The sequence below is a fragment of the Eucyclogobius newberryi genome, unplaced genomic scaffold (genome assembly GCF_026437365.1).
Source record: "Eucyclogobius newberryi isolate DKJ021-1_F unplaced genomic scaffold, fEucNew1.0.hap1 SCAF_20, whole genome shotgun sequence".
In the NCBI taxonomy this organism is placed as follows: Eukaryota; Metazoa; Chordata; class Actinopteri; order Gobiiformes; family Gobiidae; genus Eucyclogobius; species Eucyclogobius newberryi.
In genome coordinates, this window is record NW_027315835.1 from 25,273,669 (window position 1) to 25,298,215 (window position 24,547).

Below are 24,547 nucleotides of genomic sequence, written 5' to 3' on the forward strand. Positions count from 1 at the left end.
TTGATGCAGAGTGTGTGAATAGAACAGAATTGATCAGTTTAATCAGTTCTGAAAGCTTTTGAAATTGAAACTATATGATTTGTAACTGTTTTTAGGTGATCAAATATTGTGACGCGTTTAACTTTCTAAAAATTCGGATCTCGTGGGACTTCCCTGGATAAACGCTGGGTAAAACAATAAGAAAAGATTAACGAAAGTGAATTAATCATGTCACTGTTGTTCAGTCATGGTGGCAATTGTGAATAATCGTTAAATTTGGATGTTTCCTATCACAATAAACCTAACTCTGAAATGTTCTACCATGACATCCCTTATATGCTCTTTGTAATTATTATTTTTTTGTTTCTTGCAGATGAATGACATTAAAGAGAGCACAGAGTGTGATTGTTTTAGTGATTGTTCAAGAAACGCACCTCCATTATTCTCCGAGGACAAGCCCACTGACATGTAAGTCAGTCCATTCTTCCTTGCCATCTCAAAATCAAGATTACAATTCATATTTTCCATGTTGTATCCCTTAGATTGGTGCCTGCCGTTATGATGAAGAGGGCAGGGTCGGTTTGTAGTACAAGGTGCAGTGACTGGTCGATGGAAAAGCCTCCAGATTTCAGGGAGGAGGGACCTCAGCTTGATGATAATGTTGAGTAAGTCTTTCCATCCTCCTCTGTGGGCTGTGGATGGACAGTGGATGAAATATATCAGTCATGTTCTGTCTTTCAGAGCGGGGGCTTCTGCCTGTGTGCAGAATTATGAGATGGATAACAGCTGTGCTCATGAACTAAGTGGGCTTCGAATCAACTCAAGTACAAACAGTGCTATACAAAGTAAGAATAGTTGTTGGGATAGTTTCCTCATAAAAACAATAGCAGGAGTTGCATTTACAGCTTTGTGCATGGTTCTTTCATTAATCCTGTTTATGAGGTCCACTCGCTCTGATCCCTCTGACCCACAGAGATCTGGAGGTCTACTGTGCTGTTAAGCAGTCCATAAATCATCACAGACTCAAATCACATTACTTACAACTGTGTACTTACATTACCATGTTGGGGAAGCTAGCTTTTGTTTATTTCCCCATGGTAATACCCTTTGCAGCCAGTAGATGGTGAAGTCCTGATGAAGGAACTTCTAACTGATAAAGTAATGTGTGCGTTTCAATACATACATTATTTTAAGTTCCAAAACATGAGATTCTAAGGCAATAACACAATTGCATAAATGGATAATTATGTTTAATGCCATAATGTGGAACATTCCAGCAACACATTACATAGAAACAAGCAGGAGACGGACTCCCCACCAGAGAGTGAATTAATCCACACAAGTCACAGTTACTCAAAAACAACAATTACACTCAAGAATCAAGATCTTATTTGCCTTGGTAGCGTGACCTTAGCCACACAGCAGATATTTCAAGTTGGCAACATAAACATGTGTTTTTTTATTACGACAAATGCATTTGCAATCAACACTATAAACACTATGATAAATATTAGAATGGCTGCCGTAATATCGTCAACCAATAAAAGCAGAATGATCAAATTGAAGATTATAGCGCAAGTTCTGTCCTTTTTCAAACATTTTGAATAAATCAGTTGCAAATCAGCAAAACCAGTAAATAATTTCAACTTGCTCATCAGGAGATGGACCTATAATTCATGCATGTATGGTTGAATTCTTCCAGGTCACCGGAACAGTCTGAGGAGGCGTTTTGGACATGTGAGAGAAGGACTTGAGCGAGTACAGAACACTACAGTCCTGGACCAGGCCTACACTGAGCTGTACATCACTGAAGGGCAAACGCAGGGACTCCACACGCAACACGAGGTCATTTATTACAAGTTTATTCAACGTGTCTCACAAAACAGGAAACAATTTATTAAAATCACCAGGACATGAAGGAAATCACAAAACATTTAAGACATAAAAGAGAAGAGCGCAAAGAAAATCCTGTCAGTCACATGCACAGCGAAACAAAACTGTTTTTACCTTAGATTTGAACATTGCCAGAGTAAAAGTCTGTCTCACATCTTCAGGAAGAATGTTCCATATTTTAGCTGCATAAAACTGAAATACAGATTCCCCATGTTTAGTCCTGACTCTGGCACCAGCAGGAGGCCGGTCCATGTTTAGTCCTGACTCTGGCACCAGCAGGAGGCCGGTCCATGTTTTGTCCTGACTCTGGCACCAGCAGGAGGCCGGTCCATGTTTAGTCCTGACTCTGGCACCTGCAGGAGGCCGATCCATGTTTAGTCCTGACTCTGGCACCAGCAGGAGGCCGGTCCATGTTTAGTCCTGACTCTGGCACCAGCAGGAGGCCGGTCCATGTTCACCTGTCGTCTGCATCATTGTGATAGGACACGTTTTCACTGCGCATCAACTGACCTAACGGCAGCATGTAGAGGTTGAACAGTAGTAAGGCCAAAAACAAAAAATAGAGTGTTTCCGGTAACATTGAAAAAAATATCCAGGTATGTTTATATATTTTAAAATCCTCGCACAGGCTTTGCAAACTGTTTTCTTTTCTCAGAAGTGAGCGATTCGCATTGAAGCGGCCTTATTGGTATGCAGATATTGAATAAAATAGTTATCTACATCTATACTACTCCAACCACAGGAAAAAAGCCATTAGCTGACAACTTTTCAGTAATTACCGCTCTGTTGCGGCCCCCGTGCCGTGGTAACGGGTTACTGGAAACACATCATTTTTTTCTTCTTGGCCAAAGTACTTCCTGTCCTTTCGGTGTAATCCCTCATTTGTCCGGGAGTGTTCCATTGTAGAAAAAGATTCAGTTGTGGTCATCTGGACTCTGTTTTTAGGAAAAAAATTAAATTTAAGTTTTGACTCTCATCTAAGAGTCATTCTCAATCTACGAATCAAGACTGGAAACTCAGCTATTTATAAGATAAGATAAGATAAGATAAGATAATCCTTAATTGTCCACACATGGGGAAATTTCATTGTTGCAACACAGGTAGATACAGAATGATATTGCAGGTAGATACCCCAACCCTAACCCTATCCTAATCTGAGCAGGCCATGCTCACTGGGGGAAGAATGGGCGTCTACCTCTCCAGGGATTAAAATGTTTGAATCCCTGGAGAGGTCATTCGGATGCAAATCAGTTACTCAGGGATGAGAGAGTGAGCCAGACTGATTGTAAACAAAAGGGTTAGTTTGATAGAAAACAAAGAGGTTTAGTTTCTGGTAAAACCCCAAAAACCCTGTATCAGGAGGTCCCGCCCAGTGGGCAGGGCCTACTCAGAGTAGGGGAAATATCTGAGTTCCCAGTCTTAATTTGCAGATTGGTTGGGTGGAACAAATTCTACTAAATTTCCTGTGTTTTTGTGAAGCCATGTTTCAGTTAAAAACATAAAATCAAGATTATAAGTAGAAATAAAATTACGTTACATAAGGAGCCAACATTTAGCACAGCAAGTTTCAGACTAGTTTCAGTGGGACTAAGCATTGCAGGGCTCAGATTAAGGGTTTTCTCTTGTATAGCAGTGCTGCAAAACAATTTTTTTTGTGTGACTAACAATCAATATTTTCCATTGATGTAACAAGATTATTTATTTCAAATATATTTGTAAATATTCTATTTTTAAAAACCCTTAACAAATTAACTTTTAAACACTTACACCTTTCCAAAATAAAACAGAAAACTTGCAAATAAAATTAGTTGTTGAACAAATTAATTAACACCAAGTCAGATGGTCTTATTTACAACTTTCTTCCATATCATCATCAATCAGATGACTTTTTGCATGAGTCTCATTTACATATTAATTGTCTTTACACTCACAAGTTACATATCACCACCAGACTCGTCATCAGATGAGGATGAGCTGTTGAGCACAACACGTCTTGGTTTTGTCCTGGACATGAGTGAGTTTGACCTCTTTGACATCCTCGGGGTTCAGGAGAGCGGGAGGAGCTACCGAGAGAGCGGGAGGAGCTACCGAGAGAGCGGGAGGAGCTACCGAGAGAGCGGGAGGAGCTACCGAGAGAGCGGGAGGAACTACCAAGAGAGCGGGAGGAGCTACCGAGAGAGCGGGAGGAGCTACCGAGAGAGCGGGAGGAACTACCAAGAGAGCGGGAGGAGCTACCGAGAGAGCGGGAGGAGCTACCGAGAGAGCGGGAGGAGCTACCGAGAGAGCGGGAGGAGCTACCGAGAGAGCGGGAGGAGCTACCGAGAGAGCGGGAGGAGGGCGATGAGGGGCTTTGATGAGCGACGCGTCTCGTTAATCTCACATAGTTATTGTCGTAATACATATATGTGTGTAAATACAGTATATACAGTATATATATATATATATATATATATATATATATATATATATATATATATACATATATATATATAATAATAACACATAACACGCATAACATAACACATAATAACACACACATTCACTACCACACTTCAATGATTAAGGTTTACTACCGTAATCATTGGAGCAGTTTGTATAATCCATTTTTTCTATGATTGCCTTCTTCCTGTGCCAGAAATTCGTTTCAAATATATCTTATTTAAGATTTATCTAGGTCCACATTTTTACCCCTGATAATAACAAGAACAGCATCTGTAAAACAGCAATTTTGCAATCTTATTTGACAATGTATTGTGTTTTAACCATCATGTCCAGGCCTTGATTTGTTCTTGTTTTTTTACATCTTTGAAACACTGCAAAGCTGAGGAGTATGCTGTCACCCTACGAGCTTGAAGTTATCAGAGGCAACTGTTGTTGTGATTTTGGGCCTTACAAAAATAAATTGATTTGATTTGATTTGATTTGATCATTGTATTATTATAACTCCCTGTTTTTGGTATTAGTATCTCTCTCTTAGCTCGTCTTCCGTTAGTTAAAAATTCTGCTGCCAGGCTACCAACGAAATCCAGTAAGTACTGGTCATGTCACTCATATTCATGCAAATCTTCATTGGCTGCCGGTTGAGCGTAGGATTAATTTTAAATCTTATTGCTTACTTAAAAAGCTCTTCATAGTTATGCCATGATAATTTACGATTATTTACGAGAGCTCATTCACTGGAATATTCCAACACGGTCATTAAGCTCTGCTAATCAGGTTTTCCACCAACAAAAGTTAAAACCATCATACTCACTTCTTTCTTAGATAAGAACGAGTCCATCGCCATTTTTAAAAAAGAGCATTAAAAACACTTTTTTAGTGAGTTTTTCTAATCTATATGACTTTATGATTATTCTTGTGATTATTTTTACTTTCATTATTGTTGATTTAATCTGTTAGTATTTTACTGTTTGGGATTTGTTAGGGTTAGGTGTTAGGAGAGTTCTGCTGTACTCTGCTGTCAGTGATGAATCTGGATAGAATGTACTGCAACAAATTGTTCCCATTGCACTGATGCCAGGCAAATTTAATGTGAAAATGTACTTTGTCTGTCCCAATCAGTATAAAGTCTTTCACTTTGTAATTGCATATCATAGGTGAGGCAGCTGGAGGCACAGCTGAGGAGGAACGCAACCAGCGACTGTCCAATCAGAGTCCACGATATCTTCAAGACACTCTCTCTTGACAATAAACCAATCCGAGTGGTCCTGACGAGTGGTGTGGCTGGAATGGGGAAGACGTTCTCAGTCTGGAAGTTCTGTCTGGATTGGGCAAAGGCTGTGGAGAACCAGGACTTGGATCTGGTGGTGCCCCTGTTCTTCAGAAATCTAAACCTGGTCCAGCATCAGAAGCTCAGTCTGCTGGATGTGCTTCGGCACTTCCACCCTGACCTCACCAACCAGGTACTTACATCTATGATACATCAGGTTTGGACTTTCAAATTGTTGCTATTTCACAGTGCATACTATAAAATGTATGGAATGTATAGGGAAGTAATTAAAACCAATTAAGTGGTAGAGAAGGTTTCAGAGGTAGTTGCTTGGACCATGTTTTTGAAATTCCAGATGAGTCACTTTGAAACCATAGATAGCTCTTGGATGAATCAGAGAATACATTGATACATTTCTTTGAATTAATGCAATTTTATAATTTCTCAACTTAGCACATACATGGTTATCTCAAAAGTGGCATAGTGGGTAGCACCTTTGACTCACAGCAAGAAAGTTTCGGGTGCGACTTCTGGGCCACCTCGGTTTTCTTCAGGCACTTAGATTCCCAGATCAACCCAAAACATGCACAATAGGTAAAATCATCCAGCTAAAGTGTCCTGTCCATTAGGGGTGTGAAGTCTTGGCAATTTGATTTTGGGGTCATTATTTGATTCAAAAAATATTCTCACTTCTGAAGCAATATTTTATTCTGACTTTATATTTTTCCCCCTTAACCTGTATGAATTAATCCATATTTTTGTAAGGACCCGTTATTGTCATAGGCCCATTTTTTAAAGTTAATAATTTATGAAGAATGGGACTCTGGAGCCGAGTGCGCTAGCTGGTTTACTGGTCTCAAGCTACGTCAGACTTAAATCTGAAAGTAAAGACCAATTTATAATTACGACTAGTGCACCAACTGGGCTTAAGCAAATCCCTTTGTTCTCTCATGAACGTGCAGGTTAAGACCATGCGTAGCTGAGTTGAGCTGGTGCACTCAGGTGTAAGAGTTAAGACTTAACTTATGACCAGCTGGTGCACTCAGTTCCTGGCCCTTTTAGGTCAACAAGTTGTGGCTGTAGTTAGGGATCATCTCAAAATAGGTTGAAACTGAAAAAGACTAAAAAAAATTTAGTCTCTCTCTGGACCCCCTCCCCCCCTCAAAAGACTAAAAAAACTAAATTTCTGGCATCACATAAAATTTATTTAAAAGAAACATTAAAACAACTTAACAGTCATCACTTGAAAACTTGCTCTCAAATAAACTCTCAAAACTTGAACAATAACAATATCAATAAGTTACATATATACATAATATGGCATCTGATTCATACAGTATGAAGTATTCTGTCCATCTGTGAATATGGCTTGTTGTTTACGATCGGGAAATTTCACTTGCTGCAGTACGACGTACACATTGATAAAATCTTAGTTTGATAGACCCTGCTCACCTCTAGTCCCTGAACAGCCTTTGGTATGTTTATCAGTAGAAGCTATGAACTCTCCAAATAATGTCACCTGTCACGACATGTTTGTTTGCTCAATCCACACGGTCCACGGGCCCAACGGCACATCCCATTCAACACTTACGCCAGCACCATGCAGACTCAACTCGCTCAACCAGGAAGTGATTTAAACAACGAGTGGCTGATGTCATGGATGTTGGCCTAAAGCTCGTTGCTGAGAGACTTTGATAGCATTTCAAAACAATTACTGCCACTACGATGTATTGAAGCTTCAAGCAACAAAAGGCACAAACCAATTGTTTGAGTTTGAACAACGGGCAGAGATTTAGAAAATTGTGTCCAAGACTGTTTATAGTCCTGACTAAGTCCAGACCAAGATCTGGAGTTGGATCCCTGGGTGATGGACTGTTTGCCCACTGCTCCTGACAGGTTGCTCCAGCAGCATTGAAGGATGGGTCATTGCTGAGGACAAATTTACATTTACAAATTTCCATCTACATTCTGTTTGAATGCTGAATGGTCTTAATCCAGACCATAAAGAACAGCAGAAACTCTCCTAACTTGGGATGTTACAACTACAGCATTTTCCTCTCAAATGCAGAAGACATCTATTCTAATATTCTCGTATCATTCAAAACAAAATATATAACCTCATTTACCTCAGACACCTCAGAGTTTGGTGCTTTGCAGAGTTTATACATTTTTTTTTTATTTAGTTAATCAGCATGTCAAGCACGCTTATTTGAAATCGGGGAGACAGGATATGATTCCAGAAAGTATTTTCAGGGTGTGGTCTTGGTTGGTCAGGAAAACAAAAAAAGTGTACCTTAACCTTAGCTGAAATGCTTGGCTTTTTTGTCCTCAGTCCATCTCAGAAACCTTGACACAAAGACATATCCTCCTCATTCTGGACGGTCTAGACGAAAGCAGACATCCCATGGACTTCACCTGCGAGGCGATCTCTGACATTAGAACAAAGGCAGAAGTCAACACACTGCTGGTCAACCTCCTGAGGGGCATGCTGCTACCTTCAGCCCTTATTTGGATAACCTCTAGACCTGCAGCAACCAATCAGATCCCTTTGCGATTTGTGGACAGGGTCACAGAGGTAAGGGGCTTCTTCACCGATGCTCAGAAGGAGGAATTCTTCAGCAAAAGATTCACAGATGCAAAGCAGTGTAAGACTGTCCTGTCCCACATCCGAGCTTCCCGCAGCCTCTACACCATGTGCCAGATTCCAGTCTTCAGCTGCATCACAGCCGTTGTCTTGGACCACATGCTGGAGACAGCTGACACAGGTGAAAGTGCCTCAAAAAGATACATTTACATGTAACTTGAAAAGAGCACTCCCCATGACAGTTTTTAAGTCCATACACCAAATTGTGCTAATTATAACTACTTGCATTAGTGTTTTAGTACTCAAAGACCAAGACTGGTCACTGTCACTTACTTAAAGGTAACATGTCTCAAACTTGTATCGGCTCTGTTAGGAAATGTTTTCAGCTCAGGAGGAATGGGGCAGCCTGACTCTGTCCCCCGCTCTCACACAAGTTTGCATTGAGTTTGAGTCATGGCTTTGGCCACTGCACTATGTGCACTTTCTCACTCCTCATACCTCCACATCTCTGTGCATCTGTCCTGCCCTCTCCGCACTGGTCCGTCCGAGTCTTACTTGTAAAACTACTCCGCAAACTGATCGCTCATTTGGCGATGTAAACCCTTTGAAGAATATGTTGTGTGTACATATCTACTCCTTTCCACTTTGATCCCATGCGCTTTTCGCGATAAATGAGGGCGTAGAAGTGATCTACTGTGACCCAGTAACGCTAGTGTATCTTCTTTTAACACCTCATTTACCGCTGTTTTTTCCGTCATAAGCTGGGCCACTGCTATCCATTAGGGTGCCCAAAGCAGAAATACTCAGTGGTGCCCATATGCCCCCAACCCACTTTGCACAGGTAAAAAATACACAGGAGTATGATATCTGTAATACAACCTAAAGGTGACTATTTGACTATATATAGCATAGTGTGTGTTTTCTGGTGCATTTTAGTTATTAGCAACTCGTTACTTAGTTTATATCATGGGTGTTCCACAGTCCCTAAATTTCCCTTCTCCGCCCCTGTTCCAGCGTTACCTGAAGCCCTTGTCCTGCTCTTCTGCAGAACAGATTGAGGCTCTAGAAAACACTACAGGCTGCAAACTATTGACGTTCTGACATTTGTAAGAAATTTAACCACTTTGGGTGTGCGCATGCCCAGCGTGTCAGCTCCGCGGTTTACTGCACCAGGTGGCAATGGTCAAAAGCGTGTTCGCTGTCCGTATCCAGGTGATTGACCCGCCTACTGTCTGCGCAGCGGAGAGAAGAAGAAGAGAGGGAGAGAGGAGGCGGTACAAAGTGAGAGGAGGAGGAGGAAGAGAAGGAGAGGGACAGAGTGGAGACAAAGGGATAGAGGAACAGAAGAAACACAGGGAGAGGGACAGAGGAAGATGGGAGGGACAGAGGAGAGGAACAGAGGAGACACAGAGGGACAGAGGAGAGGAACAGAGGAGACACAGAGGGACAGAGGAGAGGAACAGAGGAGACACAGAGGGACAGAGGAGAGGAACAGAGGAGACACAGAGGGGAGGTACAAAGGAGAGGAACAGAGGGAGAGGGGAGGGGCAGAGGAGAGGAACAGAGGAGACACAGAGGGAGAGGGGAGGGACAGGAGAGGAACAGAGGGGGAGGGGAGGGACAGAGGAGAGGAACAGAGGAGACACAGAGGGGGAGGGGAGGGACAGAGGAGAGGAACAGAGGGGGAGGGGAGGGACAGAGGAGAGGAACAGAGGAGACACAGATGGAGACGGGAGGGACAGAGGAGGAACAGAGGAGAGGAACAGAAGAGACACAGAGGGAGAGGGGTGGGACAGAGGAGACACAGGGGGAGAGGGGAGGGATAGAGGAGAGGAACAGAGGGAGAGGGGAGGGACAGAGGAGAGGAACAGAAGAGACACAGAGGGAGAGGGGTGGGACAGAGGAGACACAGAGGGAGAGGGGTGGGACAGAGGGAGAGGGGAGGGACAGAGGAGAGGAACAGAAGAGACACAGAGGGAGAGGGGTGGGACACTGGAGAGACAGAGGTTGAGGAAAAGGAGGAGAGCTCTCAGATACTTGTGTATTTGCAGCAGTGAGGTTCTGTGGTCAGTGCTTTTCATGCAAAAAGACCATTGAAAAACAGCCTGTTTTTCAATGTTTAACAATGATACTTCATCATTACTGTTATTTAAGGTCAATTTTATATAGGTTATTAAAAATGAAATATTTATAGTTTTATTTTTATCAGTTACACTGTACATTGGTATTAACATTTACTCTACATGTTAATACATCTTTTTTGAGTTATGTACACTCTTAAGTTTATTCTGGGTAATGTCTAGTCCTGGAAACCGTCTTAGTTTGGCGGATTTTAAAAATTGGCCTTGATGATCTGTTTTGTCTCGGTCTCAAACCTCAAAAGTCTCGGTCTTATCTCGGTCTCGACCGTCAGCGGCCTTGGTCGTGGGACGGTCTTGGTCTCAATTAATGCAGTCTTGACTAATGCTACATATCATGCACGTTGCTCAGATGGTTACTTACTGCAGACAGTAGTGCTGCTGATAGAAATAAAGTGTGTTTTCCACAGATAAGCATTATTTTAAGTTGGTTTCAAAGGAAATAATTTGGGATTTTTTCACCTTTGATACCATGGACCACTTCTGGATAAATTAGGGACTACAACTAAATTTTATGTTCTAAAGCATAAATTACACCGCATAAGAATTCTGGTTGTGCGAATGCCACCTGCTTGACTGTAGGGAGATAGAAAGTTAAAGCTCTTCCACTCTTTTTATTTTTTTCACTTTTTTAAATAAATGTGGATGCATTTATGTTTTGTTCAATGTTTGTACAAACGAGCTGCTGCAAAAATATTTCCATTAAAGGAATTAATAAAGTATATCTGTCTATTCTCCATGGAGATATATAGTGTTTTTTTGGCCATCTGTGGAATATTCAAAACAAAGTGGTAAGAACATCTCCATGAGACAAGCAGGTGGCAGATCCTTCACCAGATAACTTACAAGTCGGGTCTGTGGAGAAATAAGGCCCTCACAGCAAGAGTGCAGGTTTTTCAGTTTTTCACGTTTATTGTGAAAAATGTATTGTACAATACAAACAAAGTATAAAATATAATATATCCAATTTAAAATTTTAACTCATGTGTGACATGTTAGGATGCTAGGATCATCCGCTTTCCCATGTGGTAACTGTCAAGTCCAAAATAAATTGCAGTACAATACAGTCTGATTTCAGTGGTCCAACTGTAAAGTATTTAACTAACATTCTTTTACTATTCTCCAGAGACCGGCCCTCTGCCACAGACCCTCACCCACATGTATGCACACTACCTGCTAGTTCTAACGAGGAGAAAGTACAGAGCAGAGAAGAGAGGACAGGACCTGACGAAGGCTGACTGTGAAACCCTTCTGAAGCTGGGGAAACTGGCCTTTGAACAGTTGCAGAATGGAAACCTCATGTTCTATCAAGAAGACCTGCTGCAGGCTGGTCTAGATGTGACTGAAACCTCTCACTTAGGAGTTTGTACTGAGATCTTTCAAGAGGAGAGCGCCATCTTTGACAAGTCTGTGTACTGCTTCATACATCTGAGCATACAGGAGTTTCTGGCCGCAGTCTACAGGCACCGTTGCTTCATTGACAGAAATGTGAAAGCTCTTTTGGATGAGGATGATGTTAATGAGTCAGATGAAGAGAGCGACATAGATTTGGATGAATGCCTTGTGGACTTTTTATATGGCGCTTTGTTACAATCTTTTAAAAGTGAATCAGGACACTTAGACCTATTTGTTCTCTTTCTTCATGGCCTCTGTCTGGAGACCAACAGGAAGCCCTTGCGTTATTTGCTGGACAGTGAGTGGGTCAGACCAGGTACTATAGAGAAAGCCCAGAATCAATTGAAGACTCTTAAGAAACGGTTTCTCTGTCCAAATAAAGGAATCAACCTCATCCACTGTCTGTTGGAGATGAACGACAATTCGGTTCTCCAGCAAATTCAACCCTTCTTGAAGTCTGGGGATAAGTCACTGGAGCTATCAGAGATCCAGTGTTCTGCTCTGGCCTTCTTAATCCAGATGTCAGAGGAGGTTCTGGATGAACTTGACTTCAGTCAGTACAAAGCTTCAACAGATGCACGTTTTCGACTCATTCCAGCTGTCAAGAACTGCTCTACAGTCCGGTAAGACTCAGAAAGAATGTTCTGTTGTCCAATTATCAAGTACAGCTCCTCTAAAACAAGTCTCTGACAGGGCTTTCTGTGTGTAGCATACATATTCTCAATGTGCAATTCTATTTGAGCTTGGTACCAGGGCTAGTAATTTGGGTGCCCTGAGCAGAAATGAGCTACAATAGTTGCTTATCACCACCAAGTGTGGAGTGAATGAACAATACAATGTTTAAGTGTCCTTGAGTGTCCTGAAAAGCGCAATACAAGTGGATAAATTCAACGTAATATATACAAATGCAGATCCATTGAAGTTTCATCCTAATTTCTTATCACATACTTTCATGATCATTTTTGTATTATGTAATTTCATCATAATTTTCGTAATCAACACTTCACCAAAATATCCTACTGACATTATTTTACAAATGTATTCCAATATATATACCTTTATCAAAATACCTTTCTCCAAGTTAAAGAATTAAAGGAATAATAGAGGATTTTTCGCTGCGTTGAGAACTCAAGCGAATGTTAGTCCCTTTTTTAGAAATGCTGTACTGTACACTGAAGGAACTCAGTTAAACGCTCAGCTAAACACACAATGGTATTTTACCCTGGAGAGATGCAGAGACGACAAAGGAAGGACTGTTTAGCAAGCTTTATTAAATGGGTTATTTGGCGCTCAGACCCCGGCGGAAGACATTGCGATCATGGGCAGTCCATGAGCTATTTGTATTAGATGTCTGGTGGTGGTAGATATGGTGAGAGGGTAGATGATCAGGACGAGATGGATGCAGAGGAGGAGGAGGGGAGGAGGTGGGTCGCAGTATGTTTCTGAAGCGGCCGAGCCAACTGAGTGAGGGTTAATATGGGACCGGCTGTGCGCTGGGAGCAGAGGTTCCACGTGCCACGGGGAGGAGTGACTTGGGTGCGTTGATTGGAGAGGGGGAGCAGGTGCGAGGGGCGATGTCCTGGGAATCCCCTGTCCTTGGGACGCTCCTTCTCGGCCAGGAAAAACTAGAAAAACCTCCATGGGAAAAAGTAGAAACCTGGAGGAGTTCCGTGGTGAAGGAGAGATTTGAACTCTCACAGACGGACAGGCAGGACTGGGTGCGTTGGTTGAGCTGGGGAGCAGGTGGCCTTGATGTAGATCGTGGAGTTAGGTCTTCCAGGCTGAATTTACGCAGGCTTCATATCAACCACACATGCGCAGCCAGCGAAACGTGCTGCTATTCTGGGAACGGGTCTGCAGGTGTGCAGTAGGACGCGGGTAATGACTGCCATGTGTGAGAACTACTCGGCTGTCCACGCCACGATGAAATGAGAATCAGATTGAGTGCCAAGAATCCTCTATTATTCCTTTAGATTAGAAAATGCTGCTTATAATGAGTATTTCCATTCTCAACTTGAATAATCTCAAATACTTTGTTCATGGACCCTTAACCTTTTACCAGCCAAGTGGAGCAATTTAGAACATGCTTAATGAATCACAATGTGCTAATAAATCCTTGAGAGTAATTAGTACTTTCAGAATCTCTGTCCACCAACAGTACAAAATGTTTCGGTGTAATCCCTCATTCGTCCAGGCGTGTTCCATAGTAGAAAAAGCTTCAGTTGTAGTCATCTGGACTCAGTTTGAAAAAATAGACGTTTCGACTCTCATCCAAGAGTCATTGTCAATAAAAGAATTTAGATCGAGAACTCCGATATTAATACTGTTCTGTGGTAAGACCAGCCCATTGGGAGGAGCCTTCCTGAAGTAGAAAGAGTTGTTTGTTTCAACAGAAACTCCCCCCTTGTATCTACCGAGCTAGCCTATTCAGAATCTTAATGGGCTATTAGAATCCTCTTTGTCTTTGTGAGACCCTGGCTCAACCACCCTGAGTACCTGATTAGCATCTGAATGTCCTCTACCTTTCCAGGGGTTCAGTAACCCATTATAAATAACAGGAAGATTAAACCTTAGCCCTCCATTTCTGTTTAAAGAAGGTCTTTCTTTTTTAACAAAAATAGCTTCCTTGACTCCTCTTTCAAACCATCTTTTCTCCCTGCTTAAAACCTTCACCTCACCGTCTTCAAACAGGCTGACAACACAGAGCTCAAGGTGTGCCCACCAGCTCAGAGGGCAAGAAGAAAGAGGAAAAACATGTCCGAAATGCCCTCTCAGCCTGTGGTTACCCCGCTTGGGCTCTCAACAGAGTGAAGAGAACCAAGAAGCAGGACAAAAGGGAAACTGAACAGAGAAGGAAGGGTGTTTCTATCCCTTATGTGTCTGGCCTGTCGGAAAAACTGCAGAGAATTTTTAGACAACACGAAGTCCCTGTTTATTTTAAACCAGGAAACACTTTAAGACAAAAACTGGTTCACCCTAAGGACAAGTTGCCGACTCAAAAACAGAGCAATGTAGTTTATTCGATCCAATGCAGTGAAGAAAGTTGTAAAGAACGTTACATAGGTGAGACCAAACAGCCTCTACACAAGAGGCTCTATCAGCACAGAAGAAATACAAGTTCAGGACCTCAGAGTGCCGTGCATCTCCATCTTGAAGCCTCTAATCACTCGTTTGAAGACGGTGAGGTGAAGGTTTTAAGCAGGGAGAAAAGATGGTTTGAAAGAGGAGTCAAGGAAGCTATTTTTGTTAAAAAAGAAAGACCTTCTTTAAACAGAAATGGAGGGCTAAGGTTTAATCTTCCTGTTATTTATAATGGGTTACTGAACCCCTGGAAAGGTAGAGGACCAGGACATTTAGATGCTAATCAGGTACTCAGGGTGGTTGAGCCAGGGTCTCACAAAGACAAAGAGGATTCTAATAGCCCATTAAGATTCTGAATAGGCTAGCTCGGTAGATACAAGGGGGGAGTTTCTGTTGAAACAAACAACTCTTTCTACTTCAGGAAGGCTCCTCCCAATGGGCTGGTCTTACCACAGAACAGTATTAATATCGGAGTTCTCGATCTAAATTCTTTTATTGACAATGACTCTTGGATGAGAGTCGAAACGTCTATCTTTTCAAACTGAGTCCAGATGACTACAACTGAAGCTTTTTCTACTAAAGTACAAAATGTTGATTACTCAGAAATACTTCAACAACATTAAAGTCAAGGGTATATTTTCCCTCCAGGATCTCAGAATGCCTGCTGTCGAAGGCTCACTACGAGATCATAGCAGCGGCCCTGGCGTCAGATCAGTCTCCCCTCAGAAAGCTGGACTTAAGGGGGAGCTGGCTGCAAGACTCAGGACTGGATACTCTCTCCGTGGGACTCAACAGCACCAACTGCAAACTGGAGAGCCTACTGTAGGTTCAGGTTGTGTTTAAGTGCCCTCCGAGACCTGTTATTTTTCTTTGTGGCTATGATTTCTTTGATCTTCCACAGACTGGACAACTGTAGGCTTACGGAGGACAGTTGTAAGATGCTGGCCCAAGTTTTGGAAAGGTCCAGATTGAAAGAGCTGGATTTGAGTCGAAACAAAATTGGGGATGAAGGACTGCAGATGCTGTGCTCTTCTCTAAAGCTTCCGCAAAGGGAGCTGCACACTCTCAGGTAACCAAACTCACAGTAAGCAGGGATTTTAAAATGTCAATGTCACAAATTTAATGTTTTATAGTCCCTTCAGGAGTGCTTAGAATAGTATTGTACACAGCCTGGTACTGATAAAAATGTTCTGTCTTATTAATTCTAATGATCAATTTGTCATATTTTGAAGTTTGAAGCCAAATGATATGAGTCAGTATTGTATCTTATTTCCAGCTCCATTTTCTAAAGTACTGCAGGTTTTGTGGTGCTTGATAAAATAAGATTATTCAGTGTCAAGCTGTTGTGGCCTTCTTCTACTTCCTATAATCTGTCCTTTCCTCCTGTTCTACTGCGTTGTAACAACGAAATTTCCCCTTGTGTGGATATGAAAGGATTATCTTATCTTATCTTTGTTTTGGCCAAAATTCCGATCTTGTCAGCTCTTGGAAATTAAGCAGGTCAGGGCCTGGTTAGCACTTAGATGGGGAAACCACTGGAACACCGGGTGCCACAGTGGGGTGGCTTGAGGAAATGTTGCTGTGTCTTGCTTAAGGACACGTCACCCACATTGCAGAGTAAAGTGCTATGAGTGCCTTGAAGCTGGTAAAGGCCTACATATATTATTCATTTACAGTAGCTAATAACTGCTAATGTTATAGGGCCTATACCTGCAATATGTAAGTTAAACCTGTTTTTCCCCATTACAGAAGTAAAAGCAGCTCTTAGGGGGAAAATGAAATAGCAATGATCTGCCCAAATCTAAATAGTGAGCATTTTTTTACCTGCAAAGCAGGAAGTGCACTGTTAGCATGCTCTTTGTTATTAGCTTTACCATTCAGGCAAAAATCTTGCTCCCTTTGAAAGTTGCCTAAGTGCCTATAAACTCTTGCAGTGAATAATGGGCTCTGTGCACAACAGCTCAATGTAAGTGTCAGTACTTTATCTCCATGGGGGTATTTTAAAGTTTTTAAGTAAATAATAAATACTATTCACCTTATTCCGCCGCACCCACATTGGCCTCTTTTTGTCACAGATTGGCACTTCCGTTGTAATGGCACTTCCGGTCAAGCGGGAACTCCATTAATTTTAGTGGATAACAAGGGACAATTCTTGCTGCGGAAATATGCTATAAAGTAGATTGATTTGTGTAAAATGTATAATGTTCATGTGCACCAACAATGCACCGATTCACTGGGTGAATTTGCTGCTGTGCACCATGGATCTATTAAAATATCTGGATAGGGTATTGCTAGCCTGATGTGTGTTGGGCTAGTGGCCAATCCATACTAATAATAATAATAATAATAACTTTTATTTATATAGCGCTTTTCAGTGACCCAAAGACGCTGAACATAATAAAAAAGGGGGGGTATTTACAGACAGGGGGGGACAACACGTACAATACACATTAATATACAGATAAAATGAACAAGACAGAAGAAGTAGAGAGAAAAAGATGGGGATGTAACAGGGGGTAGAAGAGTAGACAGTGGGGTAGAGGAGGCTAGGGGTAGGGGAGGTCATAGGCTTGGGTGAAGAGGTATGTTTTGAGGCGGGATTTGAATGTTGTGAGTGAGGGAGAGTGGCGGACAGGTTGGGGGAGGGAGTTCCAGAGTCGGGGTGCTGTTCGGGAGAATGCTCTGTCGCCAAAAGTTACTGCGGTAAAAAAAATCCTACACATTCCAGAAAGCATCTTTCCCAAAGTGCGCAATGTAAAAACAAACTGCTTGTATTTGGCTAACAGTTACAGACGGAGCCCAGCAGCTTTCACAAAAGTTGGATTTTGTGGCAATTTTTGCCTATTTTGAGATCATGAACTTTTTATTCTTTAGTTTTGGTTTACTCTGCTCCGCTTTGGCAACTCTCAGCTATACATGCTATAGAAATATGTAAGACAAAATAAAGGTGCACTACAGGATTACTATAGCAACAACACATTATCAGTAGGGTAAAACTAACCTATCTCACAACGGTCTAATCCCACCTCACGTTCCCTATTAGGTTGTACTTTCCTGGTGGACGGTCCTATTTGTCTCCATGATTTTATGCTTTGCCAGGATTTTCCGCAGTATGGCATTTAATGTAACTATCGCCATTGAAAAAAAGTTTTTGGAAGTTTCTTTAGTCACATTTCTTTCCACAACTTTCATCTTGTGGGACTATATATTATTTCCTCAGTTCACTTCGTAGTGTGATGTATTTACCTTGATATGTTTGGGCTACTATCTGTAAGCCATCTTCAGAGCGTCTTGGTGCTGACGTGTCCCTTATCAGCTATAGTTACCTTCCATGTCATGCTGATGTGGCAGCTCGCTCTGACTGACCATGCCTCTTCAGACTCACCACAGCTCCTGCTGGATGGTGCTCCTAAAGTTTTATAAATCAGACCACAGATTGGCGGAGAGGCGATAGTAAGAATGCATAATTATTTGACATTAGGCAAAGAAAAAACAAGCAAGTGGCGGACCCTCCAAGCAACAAAGTGACGTAGTGCACCTTTAAGAAAAGATTAAAACTTTTGCCATAACAGCATAACTTCTAATCTTCATGCTGTGTCCCCAGCCTGACTCACTGTGAGCTGACTGCAGAGAGCTGCTTGTCCCTTGCCTCAGTTCTGAGCTCCAGTGCTCTCACACACCTGGACCTGAGCTACAACCCGATTCAGGATTCTGGACTGAAACTGCTCTCCACCATACTACAAAGGTCCAGACTGCAAGCCTTAAGGTAACTCAATTAATCAATATTGTGTATTCTGCATTACTCACCAGTAGGGATGCATACCTAAACCCACGTTCAGGTTCAAGTCCGGATTCGAATCCAGAGGTTTAGGTTCAGGTCCGGACCTAATGAGTCCGGCTGAACTCATGCCATTTTTGCATAATGTAATACCAGCATAACACAAGCTACTTGGCTAAATTAAGTTGAAGACACATGAACAAGGACGACTATCAAACACAAGGCTTAACTAAACTGAAATAAACTCAATTTATCTGGTTTATTCACTGTTTTTGACAGAAGTTACAACTTACAAATCACAAGCTACTAACTAGCTAACACACATTCATGTGTTTTACTCTTTTACTAGAGGAACAACTTCCGAACAAGAGCAAGTTGAGTATTGGTATTGGAGCAGCTCTTTCAGCTGATACTATGTTTGTCCAGTGTATTACTGGTTTGACTGGGCTGTTCCCCACACTTGAAGTTTAATGCCTTTAGATACATTTCCACTCTTTAATTTTGCAGATCCATTGGCATCAAAGTCAGGTAAAAACCTTCAAAAACTAGCATAACAGTCAACTAGAACCACTATAAATCAATCAACTTAGCAGTATCAAAAATAGAATATGAAAATATTTTACACTACACACAATACATCATATTAACAGCATTAAACACCAGCCCATATTTAACAACTGTAGAATACAAATACTATTACAAAATATAAGCTCCAATTAATGAAACCAGCAATTAAACAATATTACTTTGACTTTGTATTTACTTAGATGTATAAATATGTATCTGGCACATTAATCCACCTAAATAAATGCTACATCACACCACAACATAACAGTTATGTTATGTCGCGGTCGCGCGGGAGGCGAGAGCAATCATCGCCGCTGCCGCGGCTTTAAATGTATTTCTTCTTGTAATCTTGATTTTATGTTTTAACTGAAACCTGACTTGACAAAAACCCAGGAAATGTAGTTCTGATACAATCTACTCCACCCAAATCTGAAAGACGAGCAAGCCAAAAGGGTGGTGGTGTCTGTACAGTTTTTAGAGATTAAATAGTTACCCACAGGTCTTTGGGGTGTTTTCATCATTTGGTTATTTATCCTGAGCCAAAACATTTTTCATCCATTCTCTTCATTGTTTTATACAAGCCTCCCGTGCACTGCTAAAGTTTTATTGATGATTTTACTGAGATGTTTTCAGTCGTATGCACAGACTTTGATGGTTTGGTCATTAAAGGTAATTAAATTCAATGTATCATGTGGATGTGATTGCAAGTGACAAAGTCTTGTCTATCAGCCAATCCTGTATCAGTGTGTAACAGCAAGAGTTCAGACTTTGAAATAATAAAATCGATTTTTAAAACTGTTCGGAATAAAAGGGCTCTATGTATCATTTCTGATGGAATGTTCCACAATATGGCATTAAAGGGCTCTATTTTCATGGATCATTTTATTGCCATACTGTTGAATTTTCCAGACGTAGCAATGACATCCATGGAGACAAGCAACTGGCGAACCCTCCACCAAAAAAGTTGTTAACGTTCATGAACCTTAAACTTCTAAAGCTCTCTTTATTTGTTACAAACAATAAAAGCAAAACAACAATTGCAATTAAGAATCTTTCACACCAAGGCAAATTTTGGCAAAAAGTAGCATTTCATGTGTATCCAGTCACCACAAGAGGAGCCTGCTGATTGACTCCACTTTCTGCTCTCAAAATTATCGTTTCACTGGCATTTAACTTAACTTTACGCAAACAACTCTCAACACGTTCCTTTTATCTGTGACGATTTTGTGCTGCAGATAGTTTACCCTAAATCCAAACATAAGTGTCTTCCCCCCCCCCCCCAAGTCTGTAATATCTAGTCTGTATTGCTCATGTTGCATTCAGGAATATTGTTTGCTGATAATTACGTGGGACAAACACATGCTTTTTAACCAGTTTGTTTAAATAAGTCCTCTCGCCACAGTTTAGGCACTACCGCTCCCTGCTGTTGTGGATTGGGTCACTGGTAGATTACGTCCCTACATTGAAATTAAGCTTTTACAGAGGGGAAGTTGTGGTTGGAAAAGATGACAATAATAAGGTTTAGTTCTCCTTGTTCTCCTTCTGTCTTTTACATCCAGGTGTCGTTGCTGTCTGCTATCTGCTGATGCACTTCATTCTCTGGCACCAGTTCTAAAGGAAACCCAGCTGAAAGAACTGGACCTGAGTCTGAATAAGCTAGGAGACCAGGCTGTGGGTCCCCTGAGGGCCATTCTACAAGGGTCCCACTGTCTCCACACACTCAGGTCTGCTCTGCTCCTCAGCTATTCTGATTTGTTGTCTTTTGTTTTGTCTTGTTAAATGTACTGTATGTTTATTGTCATTGATTGTTGACACGTTGCAACATTTAAAGGTTTCATATTATTTTACTGGATGAAAAATGTGCGGTTAAAACTTTGGTTGATCTCCTGCAGGTTGAAGGAGTGTGAGTTATCAGCAGAAGGTTGTGACACCCTGCGCTTAACGCTTCAGACAAACCCTCAGAATCTTACACAACTAGATCTGCATCTGAACCAGCTCCAAGCCTCTTTCAAACATCAAAAGGAATGATTACTTTAACCTGTTTAACCTGTAAAGTTGTGCATTTATCTTCATCATGTAAATTGCTTATAAAAAAAGAGAAGGACTATTTAAACCTTACAGCATGTGTTTGTTTTGTGTGTGTGTTCAGGACTTGGGTCTTGGGACCAAAGTTGCACTATTGTATATTTCTCTGTGCTGGTGTGATATGTGTTCGCAAACCAAATGTACAGAATGACATATATCCACCCCACCGGTATACACAATCAGCTAAAGAAATGGAAACCGTGGGAAGTGACCCAGAGCCTCTGCCTGATCCATGTTACATAAATGAGCTTTGCCATTGTGACAGGAATGCCGGACAGTAAGCTTTTTGGAGGACCACATGGGGTTTTTATGTACAAAATTTGATTTATCTCTCCTAATGTGAGTAAATCTACAAGTGACTTAAGCTTTATGTTGATAGTGTGAAATGATTTGAATTCATGTTTCTTGCGCCACTCCTTCAGCTATGAGTTTTGGATAAATCCCTCAAAAATACCACATTTTGATCATTATTAATAGTTTTGTCTTTCACATTACATAAACGTCAAATTTTGATCCATACATCCAGATAATTACTAAGTAATAGTTTCCCCAAATACATTTTACTTTTAGTTTTACTTTAGCCATGTCTTGGACCACTACTTTGTACTTCTACTTGAGTAATATTATTTTGAAGTAGCTTTACTCTTACTAGCTTGAAAAGCCCAAAGTAAAGGAAATGTGATGAAGATCTGTTTGATAAACACAGACTCTGAAAGGTATGACATCATCACATTTACCTGCAAGGGCATTTTTTCACATTGAAGGAAGCGTTACTTTTCGTTGTTCATTACTCAAAACTGTGATAAATAAATTGTTACCCCCTCCACAAGAGTTTGTTTTGATTCTGAGCCTCACATTTGTCTCAGCATGGGTCACTTCCTAGTTTTGTTCCCAGCTCCACAACCCGACCAGAGTTCACTTCATTGGCCCAGATCAGATCTTGATTGAGTGTTCACAATTATCCAAATGAACCAGACTATCCGGGCAAACAAATCTTGATTTGAATCAAAAATTGTGAATGCATTTTAAGAGGGAGGTTACAACCCATTAAATCGGGTGAACAAAGGGCCACAAACCAATAATAACTCAACATTGATAATCCCTCATTGTAAAAGCAGTGCATAATAAAAATTTGCTTTTGCATTTTTCATGAGCTGAACTCAAAGATATAAATAATTTTCTGTACAGGCAAAATGGGTAAAAGACCCATTTATTTCAAATAGTCTTCATACATCTGTCAAAATCTATGTTAATGAGCACTTCTTTGCAGAGATAATCTATATCACCTCACAGGTGTGGCATAAAAAGATGCTGATCAGACGGCGCTGTTGCCTGTCAAAATCAGAATCAGAAAAGGTTTATTGCCATTATCAGTGAGCAATAAGTGATTGATTAAATTGTAGTGACATGGCGTTAAGAAATGTTCATGAGTCCAACGGCAGAGGGAAAAAAACAGTTTTTGTGGCAGGAGGTTCTGGTCCGGATGAACCGTAGCCTCCTGCCTGAGGAAGTGGCTCAAATAGTCTGTGTCCAGGGTGAGAAGGGTCGGCTGTGATCCAACCTGCATGTCCCAGAACCCTGGAGACGTACAGGTCTGCAGCCGATCACCCTTTCAGCAGAGCGCACAATGCGCTGTAGTCTCTGTTTGTCCCTGGCTGTGGCTCCAGCGTACCACACAGTGATGGAGAAGGTGAAGATGGACTCAATGAAGGCTGTGTAAAACTTCACAATCATTGAATTTCCTCAGCTGCCGCAGGAAGTACATCCTCTGCTGGGCCTTCTTGATGAGGAATTTGATGGTGAGCTCCCACTTGAGGTCCTGAGTGATGGTGGTGCCGAGGAAGTGGAAGGAGTCGTTGATGATGGGGGAGTCTGTGATGGTGAGGGGGGGCTGTAACTCTCCTGAAGTCCTTGATCATCTCCACTGTCTTCTGGACGTTGAGCTCCAGGTTGTTACCATTGCACCAGAACACCAGCCGGTCCACCTACCTCCTGTAGACAGACTCTTCCCTGTCCGAGATGAGCCCAATGAGGATGGTGTCCGCAAACTTGATCAGTTTAACAGAATCGTGGCTGGAGGTGCGGCAGTTTGTGTACAGGTAGAAGAGTAGAGGAGAAAGTATACAGCTCTGTGGAGCTCCTGTGCTGATAGTCTGAGTGTCTGAGAAATTCTTCCCCAGCCGCACGCACTGCATCCGATCCATCAGGAAGTCAGTGATCCACCTGCAGGTGGAGTCAGGCATGATGAGCTGAAAATCTTTAGGGCCCAGCACAATGACCGCGTTTTTTTGAGGATTGAGAAGCAGATAATTAAGTGTCTTCCAGGTTTTTATATCCTTCACACAAGCACTGTCTGCTTGATCGCTCTGATCAGGTTTCATTGTAAATACAGCTGAGTGTCGTCTGCATAGCAGTGGAAGTTAATGCCATGCTTTCTAATAATGTTGCCTAACGGCAGCATATAAAGAGTAAACAGAATTGGAACGAGTACTGACCCCTGAGGCGAAAGGTGAGGAGCTCTGGCTTATATTAATAAATTGGTACCTATCCGATAAATAGAATTTAAACCAGCTGAGGGCTGTCCCTACATCACATTCTAACCTCTGCAGTAGAATGTTGTGGTCGTTGGTGTCAAACGCTGCGCTGAGGTCCAACAGAACCAGGATTGAGACCAGTCCATCGTCAGCAGCTAATAACCTAGCCTATAATCAGTCAGGGCTCTGAACCATGACTGCAAACTTCAAATAAGTGATTGTCCTGTAGATGGCGACAGAGCTGTTTAACGACAACTTTTTAAAGGATTTTAGAGACAAAGGGAAGATTTTAAATAGGTCTGTAGTTACCAATAGGTCAGGATCTAGGTTAGGCTTTTTCAAAAAAGGTTTAATGACTGCATGTTTGAAGAACTGTTTAACGTAACCACTTTCTAGAGAAGTATGTATTATATTAAGCATAAAGTCTATAATTAGGGGGAGAATGTCTTTGAGGAGTCTGCTTGGAATGGGGTCTAGAGAGTTCCATCTTAACATTCCATCTAACAACACTGAGTGCATCATCCTAAATGTCTCCTGAGATGATAATCCAGAGAGTCTCCTGTGTTTTAACCAATGTAAGATACAAGAGTGGCTCAAATAGCCTGCTTTTTGTCAACAATTACTTTTTTTAAAGAATAGCAATTGTTTTTTCTAATAGTAATAATAATAGTTGTAGGGTTGTCAAAAGTATCAATACTGTCAACACTAAAGATACATTCGTATCCTGATCCTGAAATTAATTGCATAAAGATGATAAAGTTGGAACTGCTTTTAAAGGATGATACAAAATTGTCATTTGTTTGA

General features: G+C 41.4%; 1 protein-coding gene across 1 annotated transcript; it reads left to right on the plus strand.

The window, feature by feature from the left end:
* The first annotated feature begins 727 nt into the window (after nucleotides 1-727).
* On the plus strand, nucleotides 728-21,270 carry LOC140369087 (NACHT, LRR and PYD domains-containing protein 12-like). Its single transcript, XM_072456325.1, has 10 exons — nucleotides 728-824; nucleotides 1,682-1,824; nucleotides 5,469-5,774; nucleotides 7,914-8,346; nucleotides 11,430-12,321; nucleotides 15,428-15,601; nucleotides 15,681-15,848; nucleotides 18,384-18,545; nucleotides 20,684-20,848; nucleotides 21,017-21,270. The coding sequence occupies exons 1-10, from the start codon at nucleotides 755-757 to the stop codon at nucleotides 21,150-21,152; spliced, it is 2,649 nt and encodes an 882-aa protein (XP_072312426.1). The 5' UTR covers nucleotides 728-754; the 3' UTR covers nucleotides 21,153-21,270.
* Nucleotides 21,271-24,547: the final 3,277 nt, after the last annotated feature.